General features: G+C 43.4%; 1 protein-coding gene across 3 annotated transcripts in view; it reads left to right on the forward strand.

Annotated features, from left to right (window-relative positions):
* The window catches only part of LBHD2 (LBH domain containing 2), a 117,279-nt gene that overhangs the window by 63,763 nt on the left and 32,270 nt on the right, over positions 1-21,246 (forward strand). For 2 of the 3 annotated variants that reach the window (XM_077463716.1, XM_077463714.1), the window contains exons 2-3: positions 4,497-4,587; positions 15,174-15,354. In XM_077463716.1, coding sequence (XP_077319842.1) covers positions 4,498-4,587; positions 15,174-15,354 — 271 coding nt within the window. In that variant the 5' untranslated portion in view covers position 4,497. Of the gene's footprint in view, positions 1-1,375; positions 1,396-4,496; positions 4,588-15,173; positions 15,355-21,246 lie in introns of those variants that run through there. The other variant, XM_077463715.1, reaches the window with a different exon arrangement.

The following is a 21,246-nucleotide window of genomic DNA, read 5'->3' on the forward strand; positions in this document are numbered from 1 at the left end:
TTGAGGGGACGGCAAATTTACACTGTTATACAAGCTGTACATTCACTACTTTACATTGTAGCAAAGTGTCATTTCTTCAGTGTTGTCACATGAAAAGATACAATAAAATCTTATATTACATTATATTATATTACTCACAAACAATGCAGTAAAAAGCACATTTCAATCCAATAAAAACAAACAAGGTTGCCATTCAGTGTGATGGCCGGCTGTCGAGCTTGGCAAATTTGACGTCACCAAGCTGACAGCCGGCCATCACACTGGATGGAAACCTTGTTTGTTTTTATTGGATTAAAATGCGCTTTTTACTGCGTTGTTTGTGAGTATTCTGGCTTTTGCTGTACTCCTAATATATGTACTTGTCCGTATTACTGCACAATGACGTTTTCTTTTTTTACCAGTTTACATGATGTCCTAATGTGATGAAAGTCTGTCTAAGGAGGATCCTATTGGTGTTTATGCAATCTATCAAGTTTGAAAAACAAACTTTTTTGTTATAATAAATATCCCCCAAAAATATATTAAAAAAAAATTTTCTCTTCAGTTTAGGCCGATATGTATTCTTCTACATATTTTTGGTAAAAACAAATTGCAATAAGCGTATATTGATTGTTTTACGCAAAAGTGTCTACAAAATAGGGGATCGTTTTGTCATTTTTATTATCATTTTTTTTTTTTTTTATTAGTAATGGTGGTGATCTGCAATTTTTATTGTGAATGCCAAATTATGGCAGACACATCGGACACTTTTGACACTATTTTGGGACCATTGGCATTTATACAGCGATCAGTGCTATAAAAATGCACTGATTACTGTGTAAATGACACTGGCAGGGAAGGGGGTTAAACGCTAGGGGGCGATCAAGGGGTTAAGTGTGTCCTAGGGAGTCATTCTAACTGTAGGGGGGATGGGCTACCACTGACATGACGGCTATCACTGCTCCCGATGACAGGGAGCAGTGATCGCTGTCATGTACCTAGGTAACTGTTTGTTTTTTGCAGCTTCATGACACGAACGCCGGGACACCGGCAGACATTGAGTCTGTGGGTCCCGCAGGCACAGTCACAATGTACGAGGTGGGCGCGAGAGCGCCCGCTAGCCCCGCCAATTAAAGGGGACTTACAGGTACGCCCATTTGCCCCCCGCTGCCATTGCGCCGGCGTATATCGGCGTGCAGTGGTCTTCAAGTGTTTAAAGAGAATCTGCGTATGGTATGTTAACCCCTTCACGTGTAAGGGTAAAAAATCTAAATGCCTAAATCCAATTTTGCAACTTTGACATGTGTTAGTAAAACTGTACATATCATCATCAACTACTTTGTACATCCAGGTGGAATATACCAGGTTTTTTTTTTTTTTTTTAGGACAAATTGGGCTTTCATTTGGTGGTAAATGGTAATGGATATCTCCTGATTTTTTTTTTTTTTTTTTTTTTTTTTTTTACATTTAGCTATATATTTATTGCTACTACTAACCTACCACCAAAGAACAACTCAAAAAATATTCTCCCACTCCCGCCGATAGCAACAATACCACATACAAGTATGTTTGTTAGTTTTTTGTTTGTACCCGGAGCACAGCCCAAAAACAATAGTGCGCCTTTTGCTTTTTTTTTTTTTTTTTTTTTTGCTCTGTTTTTGAGGTAGGATAAAAAAAAAAAACCACACTTATACTAATTTAAAAAAAAATTCCTGTCCAGGAAATACTGACCCTGACCTTTGACCCAAACACTAACCCTGGTGCTGATCTAGATCAAACCTTGATCTACAGTAGGTATTATTTATTTATTTATTTTTTAATTAGTAGTATTTTTATTTTTTTTTCTATACACACTCCCCCCCCCCCCCCCCCCCCATTTCTGCAAGGGTAAAGAAAAATACATTTTATCTCTCGTTCATTCACAGAGACAGAAAACACGGGGGACAGACTTCACAGTAACTCATTACTGTGATAGCCAATCAGAGGCCATTTAACACCAGCCTAAAATGATCAGCTTACATAAAACCTTTGTCCCAGAAGGGGAAGAAAAAAAAACTGTTGTAATTGCTTATAAAGTGTGATCTGGAGTTTGGCTTCAGTTTGTTAGTGTATCTAAATCTGCTTGTACATCTAACACCATCCTAGACAATGCTGCTATCCAAAAGTGCCCCTTGGGCTCCTTAATCCAGAGCGGGGCACTGTAATACAGAAGGTGCGTTTCTGGCCAGACCTCCAGGTGAAAACAGAGGAGAAAAAGTCAAAAAAAAAAGAAAATGAATGCAGCCGCCATATCTAATGATTTTTAAGCTGCAATATATTACATTTTTAGTTGTCCTTGGCCAATCATAAGCAGCCAAGGCTTTCTCTGCCTCGCCGCTGCATGTACTATATACACGCTCCATGCATATGTGCAGCTGCGGGGTACATTGGCTGCTTGTGATTGGCCAAGGACAGGTGGCAGCTCCCAGGTGGGATTGTTCAGGTAGATTCAGACTACAAAACTGTGAATGTTTTATCAATACACCCCTAAATGTCATTCAGTTAGGTACTTAACCCCTTCCCGCCGACATAACGCATATAAGGGGTCCTACTGGTCTGGGTTTTTTCCGTGGTGCCGCACATATGCGTATCTAGCTTTGTGCTGGGCGTGCTGCAAAGCACTCTCCCAGCACAGAGCCCGGGGTCTCACCCAGAGCCCCGAGCCATATACTCTCACCCAGAACTCCCGATTCAGGGTCACCTGATCACTGTGGTAGCCTCCGATTGGCTACCACAGTGATCAGTTACGGTTAAGCCCGCCCCTGGGTTTTCTCTCTGTGAATGGAGAGGAAAGATGCATGGTATCTTTCTCTTTCCTTGCAGAGAGGGAAAAAAATGTGTGGTGGGGGGGATGGGGGTGGAAATGATAAAAAAAAAATTAAGAAAAAATACCTAGATCAAGGTTTGATCTAGGTTAGTGTTTGGGTCAAGTAAGTGTCAAAGGTCAGGGTCCATATATTTGGGGCAGAACTTTTTTTAAAATAAAATTAGTATTATTGTCAGTTAATTTAGTAAAGACCGCGCTGAAAAAAGCTCAAAGTAAATAAAAAATTCCCCTCCTAGCACAAACCCCCTCCACCCTCTACCATATGACCTCTTCTAGCACACCCCCCAATCCTTCCTTCCTAGTACACATTCCCCTCCCCCAATTCTCCCATCCTAGCACAAATACCCCCAATAACCCCCTTTAGCACAAATTTCCCCTCCCTCCCCCAAAAAATCCCCTCCTAGCACAAATCCCCTCCCCCACTACCATATGACCTCTTTTAGCACCCCCCCAAATCCCTCCTCCTAGCATACATTGCCCTTCCCCAATTTCCCTTTCCTAGCACAAATACCCCCAATCATCCCTATAAGCACAAATTCCCCCTCCCCCCAAAAAATCCTGCTCTTCGCACCAATTCCCCTCCCCCTCTACCATATGACCACTTCTAGCACAACCTACCCCCCAAATCCCTCCTTCCAGCACACATTCCCCTCCCCCAATTCTCCAGCTCAAGCACAAATACCCCCCAATCATCCCTATTGGCACAAATTCCTCCCACCCAAAAAAATGACTCTCCTAGCACAAACCCCCTCCACTCTATGACCTCTTCTAACACAACCCTCCCCCCCAAGTCCCTCCTAGCACAAATCCTCCTCCCCATCCCCCCTCCCAACACAAATTCCCACCAAATCACCAGTCCTAGCACCCCCCCCCCCCAAATTTTCCCACCTAAAACTATTCTTACCCCCTGCCGTCCCCCAAATTCCACCTCCCAACAAAAATCTCTTCCACCCTCAATCTTCTTGTGGTGCGCCCCCCCCAGCTCACATGATGGCACAGTGCCCAGGGCAGTTGCCCCTCCTACCCCCCCCTCATCCCAGCCCTGAGCTCTGGTTATAGACTTTCTCAATTGTTGCCATTGAGTGACCGGTTACTTCTAACCAGTTTTTTTTTTTTATCTACCAGAGGTGTGTGCAGCCTATTGCATTAAAAAAGCTTAAAGCTCAAACACGTGTGTGTGTGTGTGTGTGTGTGTGTGTCTATGTATGTGTGTGTGTGTGTGTATGTATGTGTATATATATATATATATATATATATATATATATATATATATATATATATATATATATATATATATATATATATATATATATAATGTGTGTGTGTATACACACAGAGTCATAATGCTAATGCATAATGCTAATGTGCATGGGGTGATTAGAGGGTGTCCAGGCACACCCGGCGCACCCTGTGCACACGCCTAACTGATCTACAAAGTTTCTAGATTTAGTCAGAAATTTGAACAATGTAAGAATGCATGGGGTTTTTCTGTGTGGGACGAGAGCCCTGGAAGGTATCTCTCGGTGTATTTGCAGCGGTGGAGCACTGTAGCAGATTGCTGCCATTACTGTCAAAGTTGACAAAGGTGGAGCGAATGTCTTCTTTAGGCTTTTTGGAAAAATAATTTGCTAATTTTTCTTCATCTTTACAGAATGACAGAAGTGATCAATACATGTGAGCCAGCCCCGATGGAGGAGTTCAAGCTTAGCCCTGCGGTGGGGGCTGAAGGACACGCCGTTCAGGTAGGTCACTTATTCCATTGTAAAGTCATGTTAACGAGAACCTGTCAAAAAGCAGTACCAGGATACAAGGAAAATCAATCAACCAATCCCTAAAGCTGGCCAGGAAGCTCTGTTAGTCCTCATTCACATTAATGGTTGAGGGGCAGTAAAACCCAAAGGCCACAGCCACATTTTTACCACCCCAGCTCCCAACTACTCCCTCTTTGTTCAGAAGTGCAAACATGCAGCAGGAATTATGCCCCCCCCCCTTGGGTTTAAAGAGGAACTGCAGTCTGCTCACATGGGTCTCCAAACTTTCTAAACAAAGGGCCAGTTTACCATCCTTCAGACTTCAGGGGGGCCAGACTGTAGCCATTGGGAGTAGAAAATGTCCCAGTATAAGTGGGTGTAAACAATGCCCCACACTTGGTGTCCGTGAGAGAAAATGTGCCCCATCATTGGTGTGGTTGGGAGGAATTGTGCCCCATCATTGGTGTCATTGGGCCCCATTGTTGGTGTCACTGGGAGGAATTGTGCCCTTTCATTGGTGTCGTTGGCCCCATTGTTGGTGTCACTGGAAGGAATTGTGCCCCTTCATTGGTATCATTGAGCTCTATTGATTTGCGCCCCATCGACGGTGTCACTGTGCCCTATTGTTGGTGTCATTGGCAGAAATTGTGCCCCATTGTTGGTGTCATTCGGCTCCATTGCTGGTGTCATTAGGAAGAATTGTGCCCCATTGTTGGGGTCATCGGGAGGAATTGTGCACCTGTTTTGTTGTCACATGGGGAGAATTGTGCTCCATTGCTTGTGTCGGTAAATTAAATAGCACCCCAAGGGCACGTGATTGGGTGTTCTTTGTGAAGTGTCTACTCATTTACTAAGCTCTGGAGCAACTGCACTTTACAAAGTGCACAGGCTGTTTTTATTTAGTAAATCAACCTCTAAGCATCGTTTCTGTGTGCTGCTTCCTTCCTCTGCTATAAGCATGAATCACTTCTGACAAGTTTTTCCTGACACCGGGAGATAAATGGTGACAGGGGAGGGACCTCCAGCAGAGTGACAGCCTCAGCTCCGTTGTGTGTCCCTTCCCTTCAATCAGCTCTCGGAGCTCTTCTCACTAAGCTCTGCAGAGTGTAACTTCAGCTCTCTGCCCCCCTTTTTCTGACAGCGCAGGCACGTTTATATATTCTGTACTTTGAACGGATGTAGAGAAGAGAAGACTGCAGATAAACAGGTACAAATTATATAGGAGGATTTGCTTCATATCTGTGTATCACCTGAGGAAAGTCCCTTCAGTGGGTACATGAAAAGGTTTACAACCCAAGGCCCATAAAGACATGGATGAGTGAGTTTGGGGTGGAGGAACTTGACTGGCCTGCACAGAGTCCTCAACCCTATAGAACACCTTTGGAATGAATTAGAGTGGAGACTGTAGACATGTGCAATTAGTTTAGTTCCAAATTCGTTTAACAAATTTTGACAAATTCGGAGATATCCGAATTAATGAAAACCCATTTAATGAATCTTTCCAAATAGTTGTAAATTCGAATACCGTATATACTCGAGTATAGGCCGACCCGAATATAAGCCGAGGCCCCCAATTTACCCCCAAAAAAACTGGCAAACTTATTGACTCGTGTATAAGCCGAGGGTGAGACATGCCTGTCCATCCCTGTGTGTGTGTCCGTCCATCCCTGTGTGTCCGTCCATCCCTGTGTGTCCGTCCATCCATCCCTGTGTGTGTGTGTGTCCATCCATCCATCCATCCCTGTGTGTGTGTGTCTCCATCCATCCATCCATCCATCCCTGTGTGTGTGTGTCTCCATCCATCCATCCATCCATCCCTGTGTGTGTGTGTCTCCATCCATCCATCCATCCCTGTGTGTGTGTGTATCCATCCATCCATCCCTGTGTGTGTGTGTGTCTCCATCCATCCATCCATCCGTGTGTGTGTGTCTCCATCCGTGTGTGTGTGTGTGTGTGTGTGTGTGTGTGTGTGTGTGTCCAGCCTACCTGTGTCCCGAGCCTTTGTCCCGAGCCTCCGTCCCGTGTCGTGCCTTGCCTTCGTCCCGTCCCGTCCTGTCCCGTGCCGTGCGTTGCCTTGCCTCCGTCCCGTGCCCTCTTCGTCGGCGGCCATTGTAAAATTCAAAAGCCGCGCCTCCTCCTTCGCCTGTGATAGGCGGAACACTGAATTTCCCAGCAGCCTGTGTTCCGCCTATCACGGACGTCGTATCATCCTCGTCCGTAGTACGAGGATGAGCGGATGCCCGTGATAGGCGGAACACAGGCTGCTGGGAAATTCAGTGTTCCGCCTATCACAGGCGAAGGCGGAGCCGGAGGCGCGGCTTTTGAATCAGAATGGCCGCTGTCTGTCTGCTCGACACGCTGATCGAGCGGGCAGACAGCGATGACTCGAGTATAAGCCGAGGGGGGCACTTTCAGCCTCAAAAAAGAGGCTGAAAATCTCGGCTTATACTCGAGTATATACGGTATTAGTAAATTTGAAAATTTGGAGATTCGGAAATTCAAAAATTCGAAAATCTGACATAATAACAAACTATTAAATTATATATACAATTAAATTATTATACTATTAAATTATAGGTATTGGAATTTCCTTTCAAATTTGGCTGTTAGTGAACGTAAGGAATACGAATTATCATAAATAACGAATGCCACATCTAAACAAATGGAATGTAAAAAATGAATAATAATAAATAATAATAATAACAATAAACTTTTTATTATTATTATTTAATATTAATTTGTTCCGTTCCATTTGTTTAGATGCTGCATTCGTTATTTCTGATAATTCGTATCTTCAGATTTGTGTTTATTACGTTCACTAACAGCCAAATTTGAAAGTAAATTCCAATACCTATAATTTAATAGTTACTGTATTAAATAGTTATTCTTTCAAATTTTCTTTAGAATTTTCAGATTTTTGAATATTCTAATTTACGTATTGTGATTATAACAAATGACCCGAAAAATTAACAAAAACCCCAGAAGAAACGAATGAAATGAAAACGAATGAATTTTTCGGCAGTGCACATGTCAAGGAGACTGTGAGCGAGGACTTCTCATCCAACATCAGTGCCTTCCCAGAAGAGTTGAAGCTGTTATAGCTGCAAAGGGTGGGCCAACTCAATATTGAACCCTACAGACCAAGCCTGGGATGGCATTAAAATTCATGTAAAGGCAGGTGTCCCAATAGTTTTGGTAATATAGTGTATAATGTAGAAAATAAGCATTTAGACAATATGTAAAAATGTATAAAACAAGCACCACGCAAGTAATCGCAAAGTGTCCATGTTATTCAAGAAACTGTGCATAATATCAAATGTCCATCCAAGGAACTATTGGTAATGACACCTCTCGGTGCAATCAAAGCAGAGCGTGATGCTTCCCCAGTGCAAGCCCTTTACCACTATGCACTAAGCAGAGAGTAAAGAAACAAACACAACCTATAATATCTATAACTTCCCCGGGTCTCTGCTATGGATGAGCCGAACACCCCCTGGTTCAGTTCGCATCAGAACATGCGAACAGGCAAAAAATTCGGATGAACAAACGAACACAGTTAAAGTCTATGGGACACAAACTTGAACAATCAAAAGTGCTAATTTTAAAGGCTTATATGCAAGTTATTGTCATAAAAAGGGGACCCAGGTCCTGCCCCAGGGGACATATATCAATGCAAAAAGAAGTTTTAAAAACAGCCTTTTTTTTCGGGAGCAGTGATTTTAATAATGCTTAAAGTGAACCAATAAAAATGAATTATTCCTGTTAAATATCGTGCCTGGGGGGTGTCTATAGTATGCCTGTAAAGTGGCGCATTTTCCCGTGTTTAAAACAATACCACAGCAAAATGACATTTCGAAAAGGAAACATTTAAAACTGATCGCGGCTGTAGTGAATTGTCGGGTTTCGTCAATATAGATAAAACTCATTGAAAAAAACGGCATGGGTCCCCCCCAGTCCATTACCAGGCCCTTTGGGTCTGGTATGAATATTAAGGGGAATCCTGAACCAGAAATGTAAAAAAAAATTGCATGAGGGACCCCCAAAATCCATACCAGGCTCTTCAGGTCTGGTATGAAAATTAAGAGGAACCCTCCACCAAATTCAAGAAAAAAAATTGCATGGGGGTCCCCTCAAAATCCATACCAGGCTCTTCAGGTCTGGTATGAAAATTAAGAGGAACCCTGCACCAAATTCGAGAAAAAAAATTGCGTGGGGGTCCCCCCAAAATCCATACCAGACCTGACTGGTATGGATTTTAAGGGGAACCCTGTGTCAATTTTTTTTTTTTAAATGGCGTAAGGGTCCCCCCAAAATCCATACCAGACCCTTATCTGAACACGTAACCTGGTAGGCCGCAGGAACAGATGGGGAGACGAGAGAGCGCTCCCCCCTCCTGAACCGTACCAGGCCACATGCCCTCAACATGGGAGGGTGCTTTGGATAAGCCCTCCAAAGCACATTGTCCCCATGTTGATGGGGACAAGGGCCTCATCCCCGCAACCCTTGCCTAGTTGTTGTGGGGGTATGCAGGCGGGGGGTTTATCCGAATCTGGAAGTGGACCCCCAGATCCCGCCCCCCCCATGTGAATTGGTAACGTGGTACAAATGTACCCCTACCATTTCACAAAAAAAGTGTCAAAAATAGAAAAAAAGACAGGAGACACTTTGGGACATGTCCTTTATTAAAAAAAAAAAAAAAATATCCTGTGATGTCCATTCATCTTCTATCACGCCGCCCGACAAACCAAAAAAAAAAAACTGCGGCGGCTCCCGCCAAGTGACGTCGCTTCTTGGTGACAGCTCTTATATAGCTGAGCGTGGGGCCTCCTGGTGATGTTAACGAAAACCCGTTTAACTAATTTCGCTGAATATTCGTAAATTTGAAAATTACGAATTTTAGAATTTCTGGATCTCGAATTTCCGAATTTCAAAAGTCCGAAAATTTGAAAATCCGAAAAATTGAAAATCAGGGAACTTGTAAATTCCAAAATCAAAAAATTCAGAAATTCGAAAATCTGAATTTGCGAATTTTTGTAAATACGCAAATGCTAAAATCTGAAATAATAGCTAACTAATAACACTATAAACAACTAATAAACAACTTAACTATTACTAACTATTAAATTATATGCATTGGAATTTCCTTTCAAATTTGGGTGTTAGTGAACGTAACGAATACGAATTTATCTGAAGTTGCAAATTTTCTGAAATAAAAAATGGCATATCTAAACGAATGAAACATAATGAATTAATAATAAATAACAATAATAATAAAAAAATATTAATATTATTAATTTGTTCCGTTCCATTTGTTTAGGTGCGACATTCGTTATTTCGGATAATTCGTAACTTTGGATAAATTCGTACTCGTTAAGTTCACGAACAGCTAAATTTGAAAGGAAATTCCAATACTTATAATTTAATAGCTAGTTATTATTAGTTATTACTACAGATTTTTTAATTTACGGATTTTGGATTTGCAAATTTACGAATTTTCACATTTCCAGATTCTGAAATTCAGATTTTCGAATTTACAAATTTTCGAATTTACAAATTTACGAAATTTAGAATTTACAGATTTCGAATTTTCAAATTTACGAACTTCCGGATTTCGGATTTACGAATTTACAAATCTACGAATTTCAATCCTAACAAATGACCCGAAAAAAAAAAATGAAAAACAAAAACAAATTTTTTTTTTGGCAGTACACATGTCTAGCAGCGGCCAAACCTAAATTGACCCGGAAGCAGTGGCATGATGTCAGCACGTAAGGTCCCTCCCAACGTGTTTCGCGTGCACGCACATTTTCAGGGGATACGCTTACTGCTTGTATATACCACGTTTTTTTTTTTTGTTGGTTTTTTTTAATACAAGACAGCTTCATTGAGATAAAAACAAGTGAAAACAGTCTTTTATGAAAAAATGGCAATTACAGGAAATTGGCCCCAACCCCCTTACCAGACAAAGGCTACAAGCATGACCGACTCCTTTAGGCCTCTTCCATATGGGCAGCCAGGGGGCAGTAAAAACAGCAGCTTAACAGCCCACCTACTATACAGCAGCCGGAGAAGGCTGTTCAATGGTATGATCTCATTGCTTTGTGAAACTCACCAATTCAAGTCAATGGGGCTGAAACCTCAATTAATGCTTTGCTCATGAAAATTGCTATTTTGGCAAAAAAAACAAAAAATAAATAAAAAAAGCAGCCATTTATCATTGCTTCCTAAATGCCTAACAGTGGCTACTTAGACACATCCTAAAGCAATCCATAGCAAAGCAAGTGTGAACCTAGCCTTATGGAGACCCAGTATGATATGATATACCTAATTTCCTACTCAAACAGAAGGTTTAGACTAGTCTTTCTCTGCTTTAATATCCCAGAGGAACCCTTGAAATAATTGTCTTGTCTCAGAGAACCCCTGCTAAGATGAATCCATTGGGGGTCATTTAGAAAAAGGTCCCTAAGCTGGTGGTCCATGAAAAGAATGTCCCCCTTACTGTGGTGGTTAGAATGCCACCATTACAGACCACTTTAAATAGACTGGCTCTGCTAAGTATTGATGGACCTAGATCTATGATGGCACCACCAGTTGGAGGAGGAGGTCAATAAGCCCCGGCTCATGGAACCTCTGGAGGAACCTCGGTTGAGAATGGCTGGTGTAGGAATTCAGTGGTTAGGTGCAAATGCTCGCCCTTTCACACACAAACCTTATGGCACTGATTCATACAGCTCAAGGGGTGTTTATTTCAAGCTTTTGGAATTTTTAAGTTTGGCGAAAAAATGTTTGTTTGTTTTGTTACAATGTACGACTGGTCCTACTAGTTTATTCTTAGCGCATTCCTGCCCACTGTGCAACATACCATACTTTTACCTCGGCACATCCTTTCGAAGATATTCTCTGTTACTTTGGATTTAAGAGTAATCTCACACAATGTTCATGGCTTAAATTCCCAATGGATTCAAAGGAAGGCCACTCTGGAGCAACGGGAAGAAAAAAGCTGGGATAATTGAAAGACGCACTTCACAAACTCATATACTCCAACATACTTTGATAAATCTTAACTCCAGAATTTACCTTACCACAACAGATACTTTAACTAAGGGAATTGGTCTACGTTTTAGAAATACACTTTCAATTATTACAACAAAGGAACTTGGAGAGAGAACCTGGAAGTCTATTATCGGGCTCATTGAAAGTAGGTATTTGTAGGCTCATTGGAAGTAGACATTAGTGGGCTCATTGGAAGTAGACATTAGTGGGCTCATTGGAAGTAGACATTAGTGGGCTCATTGGAAGTAGACATTAGTGGGCTCATTGGAAGTAGACATTAGTGGGCTCATTGGAAGTAGACATTAGTGGGCTCATTGGAAGTAGACATTAGTGGGCTCATTGGAAGTAGACATTAGTGGGCTCATTGGAAGTAGATATTAGTAGGTTCATTGTTAAGTTCCATAATTATGTTGGCCAATGTCTATGCTCCAAATGTAATTGAACTAAAATAGAGAACTCGTATCATCCAAATTATTTTAGCTCAAAGTGTATTCCAAACCAATGAGGACCACGCCTCTTCATCAGTTGCAACAATCCCCAACTTCACTGAAAACTGTAAAAACAAATTTACAGCACCTACAATAAGTTGATTCTTGGTGCCAAGTAGATCCTCACTAAGGTAGCTATTCCCAATGAAGGTTCCTCCAGAGGTTGCTAGGGGTTCCTTGAACTGTAGCTGATTGAACTCACATTTGATGGTGCCTGCATAGTTCCAGGACCAACGTCATTTGACAAAGTAAGTGCCAGGGCACCAATGTAACAGCGCCATCTAAGCGCCAATTAAAGAGGAGCTGCACCTAAAAAAAAAATATTAAAAGCCAGCAGCTACTAATATTGCAGCTGCTGACTTTTAATAATATCACACTTACCTGTCCCAGGTTCCAGCGATGTCGGCGGCAGATGATGAGCGATCACTCATCTCGCTGCAGCCACCGCCGCCATCCTCTGTCAGGGAATCGGGAAGTGAAGCATGAGGGCTTCACTGCCCGGTTCCCTACTGCGCATGCGTGAGTCGCGCTGCGCTGGTTCCCCGCTGTGTCTCTGGGAACTGTGTTTCCCAGAACACAGCGGGGGGGGGGGGGGCGGAGCGATGCGGGGGTCTGCGGCGGTCTGGCCGGAAGTGGGTGCAGTTACCTGGATTATCCAGGTAACTGCACCCCCCTCCCCCCCCCCGAAAGGTGCCGATTGTGGCACCGGAGGGGGGGGGATAATACTAGCGGAACTTCCCCTTTAGGGTAAGGAACCGCTTTAAGCAACTCACAAGAAACGGCAAGGAGAGCGCTCATCTAGCTACAAGCGCCACTGTCTAGTTCCAGTCTTATCCCACTGATTGTAGATCCCTGGAAGGCTGTCCCGGGATGTGCTGGTTTGCTTCAACACTTCCTGAGCTGCTTGGGTCCACTGGGCGGGCTGAGATGATGTCACAGGAAGTGGTGGATGTGGCACGCATTCAGGCCTAAAGAAGGAGCATGCTACACTTAGATGGCTCTGTTTTCCTTCTTCCATTTTGCATTCACACAGAGTATCTCTTAGCGTTGAATTAGCTGCTTTTTGTTACCTTTTGGATTCATTGAACTTTAAAGAGGAAGTAAACCCTGATGAGTTTACTTCCTCTTTCATTCCCTGCAAAGGTAAAGCATAATGGACTACTATGCATCGCATAGTAGTCCATTATGTGTCACTTACCTGACACAGGAGCCAGCGATGTCACCGCTGTCCCCTGTAGTCCGGCGCATCCATCTTCTCAGTGGGTCTCGCTGCTCCGCGGCTGTTATTCGGCGAAGCCGCGATGACATCACTCCCGCGCATGCGCACGGGGGCCGCCACGCGCTGCATATTGCCGTTGACGGGTGCTGCGGTAAGTGCGCCTGCCTGTCTTTTGGCAAATATCTCCTAAACCGTGTAGGTTTAGAAGATATTTCTTGGACCTACAGGTAAGCCTTAATCTAGGCTTACCTGTAGGTCAAAGTGTGTTCTAAGGGTTTACAACCACTTCAAGGACTTTCTTATACTGCCTTTATTCGTTGCATACCTAGGTGGCTCCATCTCAGTGCGCCAAAACACCTTATTTGTTTTTCGCATGACACTAATGTTCCTTTTAGCTATCTGTAAGTGTGGTGTTTTGATCACTACTGTAGGAGGGACTTTCCTCCCACTGACCACCAATATGTGAGGAATTTTTCCCCTTGACCTCTGATGAGCTGGATTTATAGGAGTTACCAAAAGGCCTGAAAATTATTTCAAGGGTTCCTCAAGGTTAACAAGTCTGTTCTAAGGTATACATATTCCAGCTGACAGCCCATCACTCTTCCTCATGTATTCACTGCAACATTTTCAGTGCATCACTGTATAATAGCTTACAATGTTTGTTACCCCAACATTTCATATTCCTGATATGTGGCTGCTGTACTATGTACTGTATGAGAGAGTCCTGTTCTTTGTATTGCTTCCTTTGTTTGAAATCCCTGGTGTTCCTGACAGTCCCTCTGCTTTCCTATTGAAAACTGACCACACTAAGCAGGAGAACAGACGATAGTCAGTTCTCTAGCTATGCTGGGAACTCAGTGTGCTCTCCTCCAATGATCAGACTTGTCCTGAAACACCCCCCGCTGCATAGCCATTCACTTGGAAGCTCAGTGTGCTGCTGATTCTCCTCCCCCAGCTCTTATGGAGAACAGAGGAAATGTGATCACTTTTAGAAAAGGAAAAAAATGTATTTATCATTTTTTTTATATTGATACAAAAGTTCTGCCTTCATTTCTATTTTAAACTGAATGGGTTGTTTTACAAGGTGATCATTTTACAATCACTTTAAACGATTCTCAAATTCATCCGTGCACATAGTCTAGTCATAAAATGGTTCAAATCAATTTCTCTTCTCCCTTAACCACAAAAAACAATTTCTCTGGAAGTTAAATGATGCTCTGTTTTACCAACCATTATTTGTACGCTCTCTTCCAAACAAACGTGAAACAATTTACTATCAATGATATGGAAAATACCTCCAAGGAAAACCTTTGGCGCACACACACAAAGTTATCTTTGTGCGTGTGCCAAAGATTTTCTTTGGAGGTATTTTCCATATCATTATTAACACCAGGGGGAACATTTATAATGCAGTCACTACAAAAAAGCGACAACAGCGCCATGACCACCTACAGAAGCAAATATCCAGATTAACTACCAATTACATTATATTGAGGCAGCCGGTTCTGGGATCTTTCAGATGACACTGCTGCCACCTCCGCACCAAGATCCCAAGAATTGTTGTCGGTCCTACCTGAGTTCTCTCCTGGTGGGCTACAGAACACCACCCTATTAAGTTATGGAGATGAAGAGAGAATGAGGTGTTACATAGCCCAGCAGGGGAGAACTGGGGAAGGCCAAAAAACACTACTGGGATTTCAGTGCAACATACAGTAGACAGGGTTGGCGGCTCAAACAGGAACTTTTGTCTGTTTCTGATGTTTTGTGTGCTTTATCAATAACTTTTACAGCCTTGTTAATACATTTTCTCTCTACAGATCTTTCCAGACTCACATGATAAACACCCTAAGCTGACAAAGAGGTTACCATCGATTGTGGTGGAGCCCACGGAGTCAGGAGACGTGGAGAGTGGAGAGTTACGTTGGCCACCAGAGGACATCTCACCAACAGATGACAAAAGAGAGGCAAAGCTCTGCCAAGGCTGTTCATATGCGGAAGGTATGACCTCAGGTTGTTGTTTCGGGTCTGGGATTTGGTCAAACCCTGAGCATTCAAGTGCATCCATCTCCCACAAAGAACTGCATAGGGACAGATGTATTCCTAACATGTGAGCATACCTGGTTGCATACACTCATTTTTTGGTGTCTCCCACAACCTCACCAAAAGTTAATGCAACCAGTTTTGCATGTGAGCTAGCCTGTTAATTACTATATTTGCAGTAACGATGCTACACTAGAAGAGCTTGTCTGCGTTCCTCTTACTCAATTTTTTTTCTGCAAGTCTTTCACCTAGAGCAAAGCCAAGAGACAGTCAGATTCTTACTTTTTTTTTTTTTTTAAAGGGCATATTTGTGTTCGGTAGGGATGAGCTTCGGTGTTTTCAGATCCTCTTTCCGAACTCACATGGGCAAGCCCGCCAGCAAACTGTTACCTGAAATGGGCTAATTATAGGGGCATTCCCCGGCCTGCAACTGAATGTTTACAGAGGGCATGTATACATGTGGCTGCCCTCACCGCAGATGATTGGCCTCTTACAGGTGACACCATCTTGGTGGGCTCAGCCACATGGGTTGGGTTGTACGTCCAAACACACCCAAGCTCATCTCAGTGGAAACTTATCTGAGAGGCAGAAATTGCTCATTGCTGAAGGAGCCCCTTGCAACCCCTGAAGGAATTCTTGGGTTCCATGCTACCCTGGTTGAGAAACCTTGCTCTAGAGCAGTGATGGCGAACCTTGGCACCCCAGATGTTTTGGAACTACATTTCCCATGATGCTCATCTACACTGCAGAGTGGCTGAGCATTATGTGAAATGTAGTTCCAAAACATCTGGAGTGCCAAGGTTCGCCATCACTGCTCTAGAGTCTAGAAATACTTTTTTTGTTTTGTTTTGGATAGAGTAGTTTGGACATCCTGTCATATTTTTTTTTATTGTTGATTGTGTCCTCATTGGGTCAGCAAAGACGACTAACTTCCAGGTTTGAACAAACTTGGGTTCGCACTGAACTCAAGCTATTCACTAAATATTACCACTGCTTTGAAACATGGGGATACTAAAGAAGTATATCAATTATTATATGCTAAGCACTGGATTATTTTCATTTTGTGGCTGGAGTTCTACTTTAATGTGAACCTTCACACCCTTTCTAATGTCCCTCTTGTCTACCACTCCCCCCCCCCCCCTCTCCCTAGTCCCTGGTCCAGGTTCTTAATTCTTTCCTAGGCGAGGATAATATATCTGGATCCCGCACATTTGCAGGGGCGCTGTGGGTCACTCAGGGAACCCTTGCAGCGTTCCTGCACGTACACGCAGTACCATGAACTTCATCCTGGGATTTCTGCATCAAGCATCCCAGGAGGAAGCTTCCACGATCCGGTGCATGCAAAGAAATGGCGAAGGACCAGCCACATGTCTGTCCATGCACTGGATCTTAAAGCGGGAGTCCGCCGGGAGTCCGCGTTTTTTTTTTTTTTTTTTTTTTTAAAGCCAGCAGCTACAAATACTGCAGCTGCTGACTTTTAAAATAGTGACACTTACCTGTCCAGCGCGCCCGCGATGTCGGCACCCGAAGCCCATCTCTCGATCGTCTCTCGGGTGCTGCCGCCGCCATCTTGGGTATGGGAATCAGGAAGTGGAGCCTTTCGGCTTCATTTCCCGGTTCCCTACTGTGCATGCGCGAGTCGCACTGCGCAATAAGGATGGACCCGCTGCCTCTGGGATCTGTGTGTTTCCCAGCAGGCAGCGGGGGACTTTCGGAAAGAGGCGTAATCTACGCCCCTTTCCTCAGAGAGCCATCCCGGAAGTGGGTGCAGATACCTGTACTGCACAGGTACCTGCACCCCCCTCCCCCCTGAAAGGTGCCAATTGTGGCGCCGGAGGGGGGGAGGATTCCAATGAGCGGAAGGTCCACTTTAGGGTGGACCTCCGCTTTAATTTAAGATGGTGGCACTGGAGACTCCACAGACTTGTAAGTATGTATTTTCACATTTTTCAGGATTTACATTTTGATAGTAAGGGTGGAGTTCCTCTTTAAGAAACCGTTGGTTGTTAACCTCTCTAGTACTTACAAAAGCTGAAATGTTGGTTTTCAATAGACTGATATTATCTGTAATTGCTTTACAGGCACCCATATTTACAAAGCCATGACAATGATTTTCACTGGTGGTGAATCATCAGGAAGACTTACCTGTAGCAAATGTTTGGTGAATGTCTAATTCCCTGCTTTATAAATACGCCTCTTAGAGAGAGGTTTGTCATCTTGGGTGATAAGTGACCATTACATAGCTATGGCTTATTTTCCAAAACAAATTCTGCGTCCTTCATAATATATCTTCAAATCCTCTTTTGACCTTGTTGTTTTTTTTGGCCAAGAACCAAACTGTGTTTTTCCTGCACTTCCACATTTCAGACATAGCTAAATCCTATAATCAGTTGTGTGTGTTTTGAATAGCTCTTTCGCCTGTAATCTGCTGGTAGTTTTTAATCTTTGCGAAGTCTCCAGCTGTCCCACAACCGGCCAACCATCCCCGTCTTACACCGGCCTTAAAAGTGAACAAGCAACGTCCCAATCATTAAAACCTCATTTGATCTTAAACATGGTAATATCATTCCCAAAGTTATTTTTAATATTATATTAATTTGCAGCTTTCCTTAAAATAATCCCTGGCGATCCTACGAGTCTCCTTGTTCAGGTGCTTCCTTTTGTAGGGTGACAATGCTTTGTCCATGTCTCTCAATTGTCACCCTGACATGTATGATTTCAGTGGAGATGACAACTGGCCAGTTCAACATACGCTCACCGGCCACTTTATTGGGTACGCCTTGCTAGTACTGGGCTGGACCCCCTTGTGCCTTCAGAACTACCTTCATTCTTCATGGCACAGATTCAACAAGGTGCTGGAAACATTCCTCAGAGATCATGGTCCATAGTGACATGATAGCATCACGCAGTTGCTGCAGATTTGTCAGCTGCGCATCGATGATGCCAATCTCTCGTTCCACCACATCCCAGAGGTGCTCTATTAGATTGAGATCTGGTGAGTGTGGAGGCCATTGGAGTACAGTGAAGTCATTGTTCAGTGGTGAGATGATTTGAGATTTGTGACATGGTGCATTATCCTGCTGGAAGGAGCCATCAGAAGATGGGAACACTGTAGTCATAAAGAGATGGACATGGTCAGCAACAATACTCAGGTAGGCTGTGGCGTTTATATGATGCTCAATTGGGACTAAGGGGCCCAAAGTGTGCCCATTCTGACCCTACCATCTGAATGCCACAGCTGAAATCGAGACTAATTAGACCAGGCAACATTTTTCCAATCTGATGTAGCGCCCTAGGGTTTAGTCAGGGAGCGCCTCACCAAATTCCTTGCCAGGAGTAGCTACTGTAGTTAGTTTCTAGGGATCCATTGACTCCCTAAGTTTAAACTGGTTATACTTTCCTCTTCTACCACCAGGTGGCTGGGGATTTGGAGGTATTAGGATGAGAAGGATAACTCAAGGTGAGGTTATGGGTACATGGGGTATCTCAGCCAATAGGCAGGGATTTTGTTGAATCCTTTGGCCTGCTGGTAGAGCCTGTATATTCGGGTGAGGTCAGGTTATCCAGGTTCTTGCGTGCCACCCAGACTGCCATCTGGGTGGAAGTGTGTTGTACGCCCCCGGCTGCTAGGCCAGAGATTGGGCCTATCCCGGGGGCATCAGGCTGTGTGAGGGCCTATCCAGAAGTAGGAGGGCAGTGCAGGGTTGAGACTGTGGCTTAGAGTCCAACCAAAAGTGATGGTTCTGCCAGCCAGAGAATCTGTCAGTGGTCGGAGGTAGAAGGGAAGCTGTCGCCATGAAGGGACCAATCGCCTTTACCAAAGATCACAGTGAGTAACTGAAGAAAGCACCGGAGCAGTATTCTCACCAAACGAGCATGGTGGAGAATCTGGAAACTTCAGGCGTTGACAAAGCCAGGGACCTAGCCAGCCGAGATGATGCTTGCAGAGCAGCCTTGTGTGTCAAGCTAGGGACTGAGCCAGTCAGCAGGGGTGAAGTTTGAAGGTATCCGAAGTGCCAATCTAGGGACCCAGCAGGGAAGCTTGGGTGACGCTTGAGGGAAATACCACCGCAAAAGCCTTGAGGAGCTCACGGGATTCAGAGCTAGTAAATCAGAGGGTCCAGTGAGATACCGAGAGCTCAAGGAGCTGAAGAACTACAAGGAAAAGTTGTAGTACAGCTGAGAGAACTGTTACTTTGGGAACTGTTTAAGTACTGTTAGCATAGGAGACAGCAATCCTGCACGTGCAGAAGTGGCACCTTGCTGGGACCTTTCCCTGTACGGCTGTTCTATTGAAGTCTCATAGTCTGTCATTAGAAATCGCAACAACTTAAGGGAGCCCTGGCCCTAACCCTACTTCCCCTACAAAATATAAAAAAAGGATCGTCAAAGAAATAATCCTCTTTTACGTCCAAGAAGTATCTGGGCCCCAATCACTTTTACCACCTTTACACCCACTATGCCTCACAACCCACCACTTATTGAAGGATGTCCGCTATCTTTGGCCTTGAAGGTTCCCATTGGACTGGAGGAGGTCAGGGTATTTTATGAATTAAAAAAAAAAACCAATAAAGTTAGCCTGATTTTTTCTATATAATGTGAAAGATGATGTTACGCCGAGTAAATAGATACCTAACGTATCATGCCTTAAAATTGCGCACACTCGTGTTATGACGGCAAACATTCGTACTTAAATTTTTTTTAAAGGTTACCTGTTTGGATTTACAGAGAAGATCTTGGGCCAAAATGATTGCTCTCTCTCTAATGTTCGTGGCGATATCCCACGTGTGTGATTTGCACGCTGTTTACATATGTGAGAGTGCTGTACGCATGCGTTTGCTTCTGCTTTATTTTTTTATTTTTAAACTTTCCCTTTCATTTATTTATTTTTGGTCACTTTTATTCCTATTGCAAGGAATATAAATGTCCCTTGTTACAGGAATAGTGCATGACAGGTCCTCTTTACAGAGAGATGTGACCCCACATCTCTCCTTTAGGCTAGAAAGCCTGAGATCAAAAAAGAAAAAAAAAAGATCTCAGGCTTTCCAGCTAAAACACGACAGTGTTTACATCTGCCGAGACTGCAAGTATTGTCATAACATTGCGCCTGGCCTCCAAAGGTCATAGAGATGGCCAGGGACCATCTGGTCCTCGGTCATCTTTATGGTAAATGGTCGCCACTGGCCGATTCATTCTCCGGTATGCCGATCGCACGGGCGATCCAGTAGAAGCACCGGAGGGCGGCAGGAAGGGGGGGTGGGCGCAACTTACGTATGTGTTCGCTTCAGCGAGTGAGCATGGAGGGGCGGGGCACTTTACTTTTTTTTTATTATTATTTATTTTACCGTTTATTTTTAATTTTTACACTGTCCCTTTAAAAAAAAAATTTGGATTACTTTTGTTCCTATTACAAGGAATGTAAACATATTTTGTAATAGAATAAAAGCATGACAGGTACGCTTTAATGTATGATCTGGGGTAAAAAATACCTCAGATCTCACATTTACACTTAAATGCAATAAAAAAAAAATAAAAAAAGTCTTTTTTTTTATTACAAAAAACTGTCCCTTTAAGGCTGTTGGGCAGAAGTGACGTTTGACGTCGCTTCTGTCATCCAATGCCATTGAGTCTAGTGGGGGCTCATCATTCCCTTACTTGACTTATGGCGCATACACACGATCAGAATTCGGCCATAAAAAGACCGATGAGAGCTTTTCATCGGAAAATGCGCGTGTACGCTCCATCGAAATTCAGCTGGCCGAATTTCCGCCAGCAAAAATTTTATAGCATGTTCTCAATTTTCCCAATGGAATAACTTTCTATCGAAAATTCCGATCGTGTGTATGCAAT

This window comes from Lithobates pipiens, unplaced genomic scaffold (assembly GCF_037356315.1).
Source record: "Lithobates pipiens isolate NorthernLeopardFrog02 unplaced genomic scaffold, aLitPip1_a1.2 Scaffold_30, whole genome shotgun sequence".
In the NCBI taxonomy this organism is placed as follows: Eukaryota; Metazoa; Chordata; class Amphibia; order Anura; family Ranidae; genus Lithobates; species Lithobates pipiens.